Here is a 15,236-nt window from a genome sequence, read left to right on the forward strand (position 1 = left end):
AGCACTGTCGAGGCGCTCGATGAGGGGTGTTCCGGAGAGAGGGTAAGGCAGCGAGGGTCCTCCCTAGATGGCTAGGGTCCTAGGGAGATGCTGAGCTAGCGCTCAAGCCTCCTGTAGTTGAGGCCAATGGAGAGGAGAGGTTGGATGGCGACGTGAGCCAATGCCAACTCTCCTCCCACTGTGACGATGAAGTCTAGGTCACCGAAGTGCATGTGTGCACCCAAGACCTAGCTAATTCCATGGCTAGCCATCCGTGGCCTGATGTTAGTGTTGGAACACACAAAGGTCCCCTACCTAGTGTGCCAACTGTCAATGTTTCGAGTAAACACCAACGAGTAAATTTGTATTATTATGCGTTGGACCCGGATGGTTTGCTAAAAGACACAAGGTTTATACTGGCTTGGGCAGAATGTTCCTACGTCCAGTTTGTGGCTATCGCTCATGTTATTAGCATAAAAAGGTTCGTAGTAGGGGTTATAAACAGGCGAGAGACGGACAGGTCCCAAGTCTCTGATGGAAAGGTCGAAAGGACGCTAAGAGCTTTGTTGCTGCTCAGCTGTGTGTTATGTGGTGTGTTCTATCGATCGGTCCCCTTAGAGGGGTGCCCTACCTTCCCTTTTATAGACCAAAGGGAAGCAAGGATTACAGATGGGAGAAAGAAGAAAAAACAGAGGCAAAGGTCCTTCGAAGGTGCCAGGTCTTCTTTTTCCTTTGAGCGAGCCCTCCTAACATGGTAGACGGTGCCAGGGATAGCTCCATGCTGGGTGCATGTTCATTGATCCTGATAGGGCCATGCTCTCGCTTTGTCAGCAAGTGGTCACATCCCATCCCTCCTCGGTGGGCGGCACAATGGACCAGGGAGCTAAACTGCGACCCTAGGGGGAGTAGATGGCTCAGAGACCCCATGTCTGTTACTATAGATGATGTGAGTTTCCTCCTGGACCATACTGGTTGTCGTATGCTTTCGTCAGGATCCATGCTCGAGGGCAAATGCCAGCGCTCATAACATTATAAGACAAATGTCGGTGCCCACAACACTGTTTGGGCTTCTGACATGCTCGGAAGAGCTTAAAGTGTCTGTCCTATCATATCCTAATGGTACTTTCCTGCAGGCGTGTAGGGTATGGTCCTCGGTATTGCGGTTGACTTGAGTGCCCTGTCTTATCTGCATGCATAGTTATGAAGGAGCAGCACATAGTCATCGGGCGAGGCAGAGCCAGCCCCTAGACATCAGGCGAGGTGGAGCTAGCCCCTAGATGTCGAGCGAGGCGAAGCCTACCCCTGAATGTTGGGCGAGGCGGAGCCAGCCCCTGGACATCGGGTGAGGCAGAGCCAGCACTCGGACGTCGGGCGAGGCAGAGCTAGCCCCCAGACATCGGGTGAGGCGGAGCCACCCCCAGACGTTGGGCGATGCAGAGCTAGCCCTCGGGGGTCGAGCGAGGTGGAGCCAGCCCCCAGATGTTGAGCGAGGTGGAGCCAGCCCTTAGACATCGGGAGAGGTGGATCCAGGCCTCGGACATCGGGCGAGGTGGAGCCAGCCCTCGAACGTCGGGCGAGGCGGAGCCAACCCCAGGGGTCAGGCAAAGCAGAGTCCACCCTCAGATGTTGGGTAAGGCGGAGTCTACCCTCAGTCATCGGGCGAGACGGAGCCAACCTTTGGGGGTCGGACGAGACAGAGTTACCCTCGGTTGTTGGGCAAGAGGTGTAGTCGTGTTCTTGCCTGTTCGAAAGCATCAACGTTTGATGGTTATTAACTCCTCCTCTTTGGGTACCCCAGTATTTGGTCCCCGGCACTACTAATTCCCATACTTCATTTCTTATGAAGTTATTCAATTCTTCATGCATGGCATTCACCCAATCAACATCCTTCAATGCTTCATCTATCTTCTTTGGTTCAATGTATGACACAAATGAGAAATGCTCACAAAATGAACCCAATCTTGATCTTGTTCGTACACCTCTAGAAATATCACCAACGATAGTGTCCAATGGATGATCCCTTGCAATATTGGTTGGTTGGAGTATTGAAACTTGATTGCTTGCACTTGCTTGATCATTGAGTTAAGATGATGTACTAGCCACTTGATTTTGTTCATTGTCATGAGAGCCATTTGTACTAGCTTGATTTGTATCATCTTGCAAATTTGTGTTAGAGAGCACTTGCACTTGATCATCTTCATCATCATTCACTTGCCTAGGCCTCAATTCACCAACATCCATGTTCTTCATGGCATTTGAAAGTTGAATGCCTCTAACATCTTCCAAGTTCTCATTCTCATCTTGGTAACCCTTGGTTTCATCAAATTCAACATCATGAACTTCCTCAAGAGTACCACTATCCAAATTCCAAACTCTATATGCTTTGCTAGTAGTTGCGTATCCAAGTAGGAATCATTCATCACATTTTTTATCAAATTTGCCCAATCTAGTGCCTTTCTTCAAGATATAGCATTTGCAAACAAAGACCCAAAAATATGCAATGTTGGACTTTCTACCATTCAAGAGCTCATATGGTGTCTTCTTTTTCAATGGGTGACAATAGAGGCGGTTGCAACAATAGCAAGCCGTGTTGATATCTTTGGCCCAAAAAGATTGACTCACATTGTACTCACTAAGCAAGTAAGCATAGACCTTGCCATATCAATGAGTGTTCTATTCTTCCTCTCAACAAGGCCATTTGATTGTGGAGTGTACTTGGTCGAGAAATGATGTCTAATTCCAAATTCATCACACAACTCTTTAATTCTAGTGTTCTTGAACTCACTACCATTATCACTTCTAACTCTCTTGATGGTTATTTCAAACTCATTGTGAATGCCCTTGACAAATGATTTGAATGTTGCAAAGACATCACTTTTGTCCACTAGAAAGAATACCCAAGTGTATCTAGTATAATCATCCACTATCACAAAGCCATATTTGATTCCACTGATGCTAGTGTATTGTGTTGCCCAAACAAATCCATGTGCAATAACTCAAATACTTAACTAGTGCTCACATGTTTTTCTTAGGATGGGTGTTTCCAACTTGTTTGCCGGCTTGACAAGAGCTACAAAGCTTATCCTTTTCAAACACAACATCTTTCAAGCCTCTAACCAAGTCATGCTTAACCAATCTATTCAATTGTTTCATTCCAACATGATCAAGCCTTCTATGCCATAACCAACCCATGCTAGACTTAGTGAACAAACGTGTAGATAATTGAGCTTCACTAGCATTGAAATCAACCAAGTATAGATTATCATATCTAAAGCCCTCGACGATCAAGTTAGAGTCATCTACACTTATGATCTCTACATCGTCTACCCCAAATATGCATTTGAATCCAAGATCACACAATTGAGCTATGGATAGCAAATTGAAGTTCAAGCTCTCTACTAGCAACACATTGGATATGCTCATGTCATTGGATATTGCAATCTTACCAAGCCCTTTGACCTTGCCTTTGCCATTGTCACCAAATGTGATACTATCATAACCATGATTGCCATTGGTATTGATTGAGTTGAACATTCTTGCATCACTGGTCATGTCTTGAGTGCATCCACTATCAAGAACCCAATGCCTTCCTCCAACTTTGTAATTGACCTATAAAAGAAGATCAATTCTTTTTAGGTACCCAAACTTGCTTGGGTCCTTGAAGGTTAGTGACCAAGCTCTTTGGCACCCAAATGGCTTTCTTCTTTGAGCCCATCCATGGTGTACCAATGAACTTAGCTTTCATACCATTTGTACCCTTAGTAAGCACATAGAAAGGATTAATCTTAATTGAGGATACATTAGCATTCTTGCTCTTGTTCTTGTACTCATGTTCTTTATGACCAACTTGCTTGCAACTAGTGCAAAATCAACCATTGTTCTTCACAAAACTAGTCTTGTGAGGAGCAAAGGCTCGGAGGTCTCGGATGAATCAGAACGGTCGCCTCCCGCTGACTTCGGAGGCGCCATCGAGGGCTCAGACAGAGCAGGCGACCTATTTCCGCTGGCTCTGAGGCCGCCGTCGAAGGCCCAGACGAGGCGAGGCAGCCCGATTCCATTGGTTCTAAGGCCACTATCAAAGGTCCGAACGGGGCGAGGCGTTTTGGTTCCATCGGCTCCGGAGGCGCGTCCTCCCCTTCCTACCCCATGACATGCCACAGGAAGGGCCCGCCTGCGATGAAGGTAGTTCCTCATCTCTGGTGTCCAGATCATCCCATAGGATGGGCGACATGGAGCCATCATCCTCCTGCTCCTCTTCTTCTTCTTCTTTCGATGAACCTTGATGCCGCTTCCCTCGCTGCAGCTTCGCTCGCTGCTTCGACTATTGTTTCTTCACCTCGTTGTCCTTCTTCTTCTTCCTTTGTTCAACCATGGCACGGTTCACCGCCCTCACAGTCGCGTGCTTAGGCAGCGGCGTGATAGTCCCGGAAGACTAACCCCATCAGCAGCTAAATGAAGCCCATGTCTAGCCATATCACAAGATGCCCCAAGATCAAGAACACGGTGTTGGCCTCCCTTGTGTCCTCCTTGATGCGCTGCATGACCTCACTATCATGGATCAGCCCCTGGGTGAGCGTCGTCCTGATGAGCTACACGTCGGGCATCATCCCATATAGCGGGAGGACGCACGCCATCAGGGGTGCCTCCCTCCTCGCGTGATACCCCCTGATGACACCGACCCCGCGAAGGTCGTGGGTCTTCACTAGTGCGATGGCCTCGAGGAGGTCGCACATCCTCTTCTTTTCCTTGACGGGTGGCCCCCACAGCCATGATGGTGGTACCTCTTCGACCAGGCGCTCGGAGAAGACCAGCAAGGGAGTGGCAGGGTCATCCTTTAGGTAGAACCAATGTGAGTGCCACCCTTTGTTGGATCTAGAGAGCTAGCAGGGCATGTATTTGGTCGCCCGCTGCCCCCTGAGGTGGATGCCCGCACATCCCATCGGCACCGGGGTCTCCCGGCCTCTCTCCTTCTTGATCAAGGAGATAGAGAAGAAATATCTCCATAGCTCGAAGTGGGGCTCAATCCCTAGGTACCCCTCGTACATCGTGATGAAGGACACGATGTGCTAGATCCCATTGGGGTTCAAGTGCTGTAGCTCAATCTAATAATGGTGCAGTAGACCCTAGAAGAATGGGTGGGGAGGAACCGTGAGTCTGTGCTCATGGAAGGGCACAAAGGAGACGATGTAGCCATCGGGCGGCGTCGGCGCATCCTCACGGCTAAGCACAAGCCACTCCACCGCATTGGTCCACCCGTGGAGAAGACCAAACTTGACGATGCCCTCCATCCGCGCATGGGTAACATCAGAGCGGTACCACGAATCCATGGAGGATGGAGGCGACTGCGGAGAAGCAAAGGCGGCGGCAGAGAAACGAAAGCTACATATCTAGGGCTCTGGCGGCGGATTAGCAAGCATGATAGATCTGAATGGCGGAGGTGGAGAAATAGAGAAGGTAAGGCTGGGGTTTTGGTGTGTAGAAACATGAAGGGGATGCCGCTATTTATAGGATAGAGCGGGATGAGAAGGCGAACCGTCCGCCTAGGTTCACGCGCCCACTGCGTCCAATCACGTCACCTCCCTCTGAAGATCGGTGTGCACACTATCTCTGGTCGTGCCCTCAAAGGACACATCGGATGATGGTTTGCCCGGTCGATGGGCCAAGAACCATCACAGGTAAGGAGGGATACAAAGCTAAAAATGCTCCTACAACCCATTTAGGCCTAGGAGTTTGAAGGTTGGCCCTCCAACGGATTCACAGCCGCTCCGAGGCGCCCTTAGAGCGAGGGGTGGAAAGGGATGGGCCCACTAGTGGCTAGTACCTAGGCGCACGAGCGCCGCGGGCATCTCGGCCCACGTTTGAGTCTTGGTCGGTTCTCAGTCTATGGTTTTTCCTTGAAGAAAGGCAACGAGCCCTCGAGATCAGTCGAACGGACCCAAGAATTATATGGATTGGCCACTAAGAATCTAGAGTCGGTCACCAGCTGACCCATGCTAGACCCCGGCGAATGGGAAGCCAGAGCCCCACTTGGACTAGCCCGTTAAACAGCTCACCGAGCAACATATTTCATCCATCGAGAAAAAACATGGCACGGCTCAGCCCCTCTGTTTTATCGAAACATACGCTTGAGGGATGATGATCACAAAGATGAGCCGACCCTTGACCGAACCCCTACTACGCATTGGGGCTCGAGGGAAGTTGGACTCGCAAGGAGACCAAACGTGCGGTCACAGTACGATGGCAGACCGATCGGATCCTAGGGGACTGGAATTAAGAACAATCTTTTCGACCTCCCGAATCCTACGGTTACATGCCCCCAAGAAGACCGATCGTGACAAAAGGGAATCACCGTTCTACCAGGACACGCCGTAGGCTACAAAAAGAAGGCCAAGGCCCTTAGAGTCCTCCCATCTAAAAAAGACTCCAAAGGAGTATTCTACTCCTCCGTAGGCTCAGGGGCTACTATCGGGTATCGATATTAGGGATACCCAAAGCAAGGAAGTTAGTGCCTATGCTGACTTCCCTAGATGGCTCGAGATATGTTAAAAGGTCTCGTCCGACCCTAAGGCCGCGAGCTCCGTCTTGCCCCTTAGGTGTGGGCTCTGTCTCACCCGACCCTAAGGACATGGGTTCCATCTCGCCCGACCCCTTGGGCGCGGGCTCCGTCTTGTCCGACCCCTTGGGTACGGGCTCTGTCTCGCCTGACCCCGAGGACACGGTTTCTATCTCGTCCAATGGGGACCCATACCGTCGCCAACCACTCCAGGTCCAAGCGTATAGGCCTAGGTCAAAACTCTGACACTAGGGAAGAGGCTGGCACATCTTGATATAACCCATGGCCATGACGGGCCATACCTGGGGATTCACATCAACAACAGTGTCGGACGTGCCGGTGTTGTTCTGCCTAATCCTTGAACGGACGCTGATAGGCGCGTCAGTTCACCACGACCCCCGCCGGGACGGAGTGGAACGCCATGACCGGTAGATGACGTCTGCGCATGGCGCCAGTGATGAACAAGACCACGACATGGAACCATCCCTGTTGACATCTATAGAATCAACGGGACCCACATAAAGGAGAAGAAGGACCCGGCGACCCTGGAAGCCTTCTTCTCTCTCATTCTTCTCCTTTTTCTTCTCTGTAACCCGCGCTTTCCCTTCGCCTATAAAAGGAGAAGCAGGGCACCCCACGCTGGGAGAGGCGAAAACACAAGAGCAAAACACAAGAGCACGACATGAGCACATGCCTGAGCGGCAATCGAGCTCTCAGCACCCATTCGCTACTTCCACCGAAGACTTGGGATCCTTTTCCTCTCTTGCCTGTTTGTAACCCCTACTGCAAACCAAGTGTCGGTAACACGAGCAACAACGAACTGGACGTAGGGACATTCCGCTTAAACCAGTATAAACCCTTGTGTCCTCCAAGCACACCATCCGAGCCAGACGCGCAAATATAAATTTACTCGTCAGTGGTCCGAAAACACCGACACAAATGTATAGAAAATAGTATGAGTAGTTGCATGTGGCACAAAATAGAGATACTATGCAACTACGTTTCATAGTTGACCGACGATATATGCTTATTTAGTATGGTAAGTATTGATACTTTTTTGTATAAACTCGGTCAAAGATATTAAGATGGTTTTGACTTTGTACTATAGGCCCCATTCGCTTTGCTGAAAAAGCCAAAACACTGGCTGATTTGTTGTGAGAGAAAAATATTGTTCCGGCTGAAAAAAACAAGCTGAAAAGTACGGATTACAACAGAAGCGAACAGGGCCATTATTTGTAGATTTGCATTATTTTTCAAACAGATGGAGAAGGCCAGAACTACAAAGATGACGGGCCAGGAGAATAGGTTAATGATTTATATAGCTAGGTTATGCTGAATAGAGTAGGTTAGAAAAAAAATATTGACGTTGTTATTGCTAATCGTGTGCATTACAAGAGAGCAGAGGAAACTAGACCCCCTCCCTCTGTTATAATAATACCTAACTTCCACTACAGTTAACTATTGTACTTGTACTGATGCGTTAGGTCTTAATTTATCTTATGGTATCACCAACAGAGAAGTTCTTGCTCACAGGTTGTTGGTAAGTAAGATAAGTGACAAGAAGGACAGTGTGTGTGGGAGGGGTGCGTTTGTGGGGGCTTTCTAGCGTTTCTCAGGCGTGTCTCGGCTCAAAGGGAAAAGGGGCCGCTCTGCCCTCTTTAGCTCCTCTTTAGGCTCATCATTCCAAGGCCCCACGAGTGAATGGCCTACCAGCAGGCATACTGCTAATTACCCTCCCTCCTGGAGGCCAAACCTCTATTTGATTCTATTTATTTATTTTTTTGCTTGGAAAACATAATTATTATTAGAGTGAATTAACCCTTTTTGCTCAAGAAAAAATATATTAGAGTGGACCCTTAATAAAAAAAATGAAAACATGCATGCACAAACAATCTTATGACCACTCTAGCAAAAATACAAACCATTTTGGTCAAGCAGTTATCATGAACCTTGCATGCATGCTAGCTGCTTATATAAATAGAGATGATTATTCCGTTGGAATTGTGGAATATATAAATATAAATATATGTATGTGCGAAAGGGGAATGATATGAACATGAACAATATGTGCTGTCACGGGAGGGGTTTATATATATATATATATATATATATGGAGAGTATATTCAGTAGCCAGCTACAGAATAAGTTATTCTGTAGCCACCTTCATTTACGATAATTTTATATACTAATTTACGATAATGTCAATACATATTTACAATAGTTGAGTTACTATAACATATGGAGATATTTACCATAACGTTATAGTAAACAACTTAGTAAGGAATTACTATAATCTCATAAATTAACATAGTAATTATCGTAACTCAAAGTAGCTACAGAATAAGTTATTTTTATAGCCGGCTACAGGATAGTAGTTCTATATATATATATATATATATATATATATATATATATATATATATATATATATATATATATATATATATATATATATATAGAAATTATTTTCTACACCTATGGAGTAGTTACTCCTATGTGTATATCTCTATATTTAGGACGTATATGGCCTAACGAAGTGTATGTAGATGGAGTATATCATCATACTAGACCATCTAGGGTACTATGTATGACAAATATGTATGTATACTTAGAGTATATGGTTATATTTATTTTATATGCTACTATTATAGTATTATATAATATATTAAAAATATATGCTCTTTTAAAAAAAATTCACATAGTAAAAATCTGGAGTATTTTAATATTAGTATGTCAACATACTTAAACTGATAAATATGAGTATGTACATATACGCAACGTGATTTATTGATTATGGGAGTAGGTACTCCCGAGAATATATAAAATGCACTATATATATATATATATATATATATATATATATATATATATATATATGTGTGTGTGTGTGTGTATGTGTGTGTGTGTGTGGGGGGTGGGGGGGGGGGGGGGGGGGCGCGCGCAGCTCTCTCCAAGCGTACACACTTTGCTCTTCGAATAGATTATCTCTCTCTCTTCTCTCTCAAGTTTGAAAGATCACCATGCACGCGTTCACACCACCAATGGATCCGGCATGCATCCGTGTGTGTGTGTTTGAACTCGACGAGTTGCCAATCTGAAATGGCAAGAAACGCTCCATCAGCTAGCTGTCCATTATTGATTAACCTCCATATTAACCTCATGGACCAGCAGATATATGCATGGCCGGATTGACAGATGTTTCCATGGATCCATCACCCCTACATTTGAAAATCGATCTTAGAGAGAGAGAGAGGGGAGGAAGGCCGGAGGAAGGAGGAAGGAGGAAGGAGGAAGAAGCAACGAGGTTAGGGTAGGCCCCGGCCAGCAATGCGTTTTGCTTAGGAAAATTAGGGTGACCATCATCAGGCCGTGACATAATCAAGGAGAAACACCCAACCCCACCCCTCTTTCTCTCTCGTCAGTCATCACTATCCTCCGGCCCTCTGACCTGACCTCCCTTGCTCCCTGCTTCTCTCTCCACCACGTCCACCCTCTTTCTCTCTCTCTCTCTTTCGCCTCCCAGCCCCACACCTCTGATCTCCACTCCCCACCCCCACACCACATCCGCGTCTGCCACGCACGTGCAACGGTGCACACACGCCGCCGCCGCGTCCTCCTCCGCCGCGTTCTCCTCGCCGACCCCAACGCTCGCCGCCGTCGCTTGTGCTACATGAAGGCGCACACCTCGCGGCCGGGAGAGCAAGCGTAGCTAGCTCCCTCGCTCCAAAGGTAGCTTTTTTCGCTCGAGGAAAGGAAGGGGAACGGACGAAGCATCATGGACGCGCCGTCAAGCAGCACGAGCACGAGCACCAACAGCAGCCGGAGCGCCTCCGAGCAGCAGCAACACCGCCGCCACCACCAGGCGGCGGCGGCGCACCAGCCGCACCACCCGTTCTACTATGCCGCTGCTGCCAACGCGGCCGGGATGGCGCCGTTCATGGGGTCGCTGGCCATCGCGCCCGCCGCAGCCGCGGCCGTCGCGGGGGAGGTGAAGCAGCTGCAGCAGTCGGCGCCGGCGCCAGCGTCTGCAGGTGCAGGATCGTCCGGCGGCGCTGCTTCCGCGGACAAGAAGAAGGCCGTGGTGCCCGCGGGGAGCAACAAGCGGCCCACCAAGGACCGGCACACCAAGGTGGAGGGCCGCGGGCGGCGGATACGGATGCCGGCGCTGTGCGCGGCGCGGGTGTTCCAGCTCACGCGGGAGCTGGGACACAAGACGGACGGCGAGACCATCGAGTGGCTGCTGCAGCAGGCGGAGCCCGCCATCGTGGCCGCCACGGGGACCGGGACCATCCCGGCCAACTTCTCCTCGCTCGCCGTCTCCCTCCGCTCCGGAGCCTCGCACCCGTCCTCCGCGTCCCGCGCCGCGGCCGCGGCCTTCCACCACCTCCCGCAGGCGCAGCACGAGGTCGCCGCCATGCTCGGCTGGAACCACCATCACCACCAGCAGCAGCTTCTCCCACCGCCTCCGCACCACCACCAGCAGCAGCAGGCGCCGCAAGATCCCGGCGCCGGGGAGTTCATGAGGAAGCGCTACAGGGAGGGCGCCGACGACCTGTTCAAGGAGCCCGCCGCGAGCCAGCACCATCCCGACGAAGGCCCGGGCGGCGGCGGCGAGGGGGACGCCGAGGAGCACAAGGCCCGCGTGACGCCAGCCACCGCAATGTGGGCCGTGGCGCCAAACAGCGCCGGCGGCGGCGTCTTCTGGATGCAGCCCACGTGGGCGTTCGGCGGCGGCGCTGGCGGCGGGAGCACGGTGCAAGCGCCGCTCCAGTTCATGTCAACAAGCAGAAGCGGCAACAACTTCCCCTCTGGGAGCATGGACGCCAACATCGGCATGCTCGCCGCGCTCAACGCCAGCGGCGGCGGCGGCGTCCAGCAGCAGGACGAGGGGCCGCAGCCGCCGGAGATGGCCCAGCGCCACCGCGGCGCGAACGGCGGTGATGCCGGGCGTGGCGCCGCGAGCCCCCAGTAAGGATGGACATGGAATCGATCGATCGCATGATGGTGAGGTAGCAATGCAATGCAAGGTGTGCGCTGGTGGTGGTGGTGGATGGTGCAGGCGGCATTTGGCGGCGATTAGGTCAGAGTTAGTGACTTGATTAGATGATTGCTACTGCTCTTGTGATGAGTTGATCCTCTATTGGTTGCTTCTTAGTTTATTCTTCAAGGATTATTTTAGTTTGCTCGTTGGATTAATCTATGATTGTGCTGATGGGAGTGATGATTAGCTGTGGGTCGTCCGATTAAATCACAAAAGATCAGACTGTTAATTCTTGTTAATTATATGCTATGGCGTGCCACTGCCACCAAGAAGATTGCTGAGAGATTTGCAGTCATTGCTGCTTTTTGCTATCTACATGTTGATTGATCAAGGGCTTTAGGCCTTTTATTTGCAACAACTACAACTTAACCCATTAGTAGAGAAATGGGTTGTAGTCTCGGTTGGGAACTGGCTTTAGTCCCGGACCGGGACTACGAATCCGGGACTAAAGGTCTTGCCCTTTAGTCCCGGTCCATTCTCAGGAGAAAAATAAACGAAATTGTAGGGAGATCTCTCTTGCGATGTGTGAGATTTGAATCTAGGACCTCTTTCCTCGTGCATAAACTCCTTACCAATTCAACTGTACACCACATGTGACAGGGTCATGGACACTCTCCTTTTGAATTGACCTGTGGGGTACCTTTAGTCCCGGGTGGGAGACCTTTAATCCGGGTTGGTGACACCAACCGGGACTAAAAGGTCACCCTTTAGTCCCGGTTGGTATTACCAACTGGAACTAAAGGTTGAAGGATCTTTAGTCCGGGTTGGTAACACCAACCGGGACTAAAGGTGGCCTGCTGCGAAAGCGTGCCAGGACAGGGGCCTTTAGTCCCTGTTGGTAGCTTCAACCGGGACTAATTCTTCTTTTACTCCTGAACGCAAAAAATACCGAGACTAAAGCCCAAAATCGAAGCGGATGAAAGGTCATTTCTCTACTAGTGACCCTAGCTAATTGAAACAAGGGGATAATCCTGGTTATTAGACTAGCTAGCTCTTGCATTACACTTTCACACATCTGAGATTATATATAATAATAAGTCACATTTTAAATGATCCAAGTCGTCCTTAATAGATAATACCATTAATTGTTAAGGGATGATTTTAACAAAAGATTGGCTTTGTAGGCAAGGTAATTTGACTGCATGCGGTATATATGATCCATGTTTCCCTCTTTTTGTTGATTAAAAACTTTAGATTAATAAAACTTTAGAAGTTCAGTTGAAAGTATTGGGCTTGCACTAAAACTTGCATTGAAGATTGGACCTTCTAGCACAACTTCAATCTTTCAGCTAATAAGATAGTAATAAAAATAGAAAATTTTGGCTAGAACTGTATTAAGTTTCCACCTGAGAATCTAGAATAGAGCTTACACAAAAGTGACACCCGTCTTTCCGGTAACAGTGTAGCTGTTGGTGATATATATAGCATAGGTTTTGCGTTTGGGACAACTTATTGACTAGGCATTGAAACAGCAGGAGAGGGGTGTTGATCATCATCATTGATGTTTATTTGATCAGATAGCACTCATCATAGTGTACTGAGTTATTTATGTGCTTATTAATATGTTATTAAGCTATAACAATGACAGCTGACGCAGATGAGGTGTTAATCATGAGCACTTGCAGTACTTTAGACTAGTATATATCGCTCAAAGCGGTTAGTGTTTTAGTTATGCTACAATTTAATGGTGTCAAGTCCTTGGGTAAGCTCACTTTTTTTTGCTTTATATAAACTGTATACAACGGGATTTATTTAAAGGAGGGGATTGTGCGCTAATTTAGGGCCTCTTTGACACGGCTTATGCCGGCTTCGGCTTCATCTATTTTGCGTAAATCGAGGCACTGTAGCGTGAAGCCGTTTTGTAAGCCGGGATTAAAATGAACTAGAAGCCGGGAAAAGCCAGTTTTTCTGACTTCACCGGTTTTGGCTTCACCGGTGAAGCCGTTTTGGATGAGCCGTGCCAAAGGGGCTTTAGTGACCAATGTTGCCATTGATTCGTTTTTGGGTTCAGCTTGAGTGCATGGAGGCGCCATGTTATATTGTTAAATTAAATGATACTCCCTTTTTTTCTAAATTATAAGACATTTGTCTTTTATAGATACATAGTTTTCTATGTTCTTAGTATGTTTAGATGCATAGTTAAAGCAATGTATTTTAGAAAAAAAACTAAAATATCTTATAATTTGGAATGGATAGAGTAATAAACTATATATATCCACTTCACATGGGATGCTTTCAAAATTAGAAGGGTTGCGGACACGTGCGTAATGCCCGAATTTTTTACTATTTGGCCCTTTTTTCGAAAGTTTCTCTCAAATAGACCCCTGGCGGAAAGAATTTCAGAAATGGACCCTTGGCTCGGCGCCAGAGTGAGTGGCGCCGAGCTCGGCACCACGGTGACTGGCGCCGAGGTCGCGGCCACGGGCAAACGCCCTGTAAGGGGCTCGGCGCCATCCACTCTGGCGCCGAGCTCGGCGCCGTAGCTCTTGGCGCCGAGCTCGGCGCCATTCACTCTGGCGCCGAGCTCAGCCTAAATATCTACCCTCGGCCCTCGGCCGGCCTTCTTCCCCATCTCCTTGCCCTAGCCAGCCCCCGCCGCCGCCGCCGCGCCCACGCCCGCGCCCGCCCGCGTCCGGCCGCCCCGCTCGCGCCCGACGTCGCCCGCGCCCGCCCCGCGCTGCGCGCGCCACGCCGCGCCACTCGCCCGCCCGCGCCCCCCCGCGCCGCGCGCGCCTGCCCGCGCCGCGTGCCGCGCCCGCCGTGCCGCGCGCCCGCCCGCGCCCGCGCGCGCCCGCCCTCATCATACTCAATCATATGGCCGCAATAATGACCTATTCCAAGCTCCGAAGGGACTAGGCCATAGTTGGATTTACACCACATTCGCACATGACAGGAGGTGCTTTGTAGATTACCCGTTCTTTCTTCTTTTCCTTAACCCTCCGCGGTTCTTCCGGCCATTGGTTCTTAGGACCATACAACCACTCCTTGAAACGACACTTTGCCATTGAATACACCTAAATAATGAGACATTAGTACATAAACACATATAGCTCAAGATTTTAACACATACACTTTGCACTTACTTCATGCTTGTTTGGACACACAAACTCCAACGTATTCTCAGGGTTTATCACAGCTCGATCTCCGCAATCGCACAGAGGAGGTTCCTCGAGTCGTCTAACGGCGGCTAGGTGCTTCTCCTTAGCCGTCATTGCCGGAGGGTTAGGGGGGTGGAACCCACCGCTTGAAGTGCTCACGTGGATGTCTCCCTCTAAACCAATCGTCGAAAAAGAGGTACCTAGGATCAAACTTTTCTGCACCATCGATCCACTGAAAGAAAAAGCACCTCTCATGGTCCTACACAACGAGATTCCAATAATATATTAGTACCATTCTTAAACAAATAAAGAAAAAGGATAGTACAAATAATTTCTTATATTAAACCGACTATATGTGTAGAAGCAACGCGCGGCTGTGTCCGGATGTTTCGATTGAAAAACATGGGCCGGGAAACCACAATCACAGTTAGGGACAGGAAGGTCAGGGGGAACGGGGGCATCTTTGCTAGACGCGTCGGGGTATAATTCTCGAGGACGATCCCGTTTTCGCCAAAACTCCTCCCGAAATATTTCTTGCATCTCACAAATAGGATGTAATTTAGCA

The 15,236-nt window shown here is 49.1% G+C and overlaps 1 protein-coding gene across 1 annotated transcript; it reads left to right on the plus strand.

Moving 5' to 3' along the window:
• Positions 1-9,811: 9,811 nt before the first annotated feature.
• On the plus strand, positions 9,812-11,827 carry LOC136489998 (transcription factor PCF3-like). Its single transcript, XM_066486508.1, has one exon. The coding sequence runs from the start codon at positions 10,308-10,310 to the stop codon at positions 11,502-11,504; it is 1,197 nt and encodes a 398-aa protein (XP_066342605.1). The 5' UTR covers positions 9,812-10,307; the 3' UTR covers positions 11,505-11,827.
• Positions 11,828-15,236: the final 3,409 nt, after the last annotated feature.

Source organism: Miscanthus floridulus, chromosome 10 (assembly GCF_019320115.1).
Source record: "Miscanthus floridulus cultivar M001 chromosome 10, ASM1932011v1, whole genome shotgun sequence".
Classification (NCBI taxonomy): Eukaryota; Viridiplantae; Streptophyta; class Magnoliopsida; order Poales; family Poaceae; genus Miscanthus; species Miscanthus floridulus.

Bases quoted from the DNA above. Each gene is read 5' to 3' on its own strand.
- LOC136489998 (XM_066486508.1), top strand. From the start codon at position 10,308: ATGGACGCGCCGTCAAGCAGCACGAGCACGAGCACCAACAGCAGCCGG.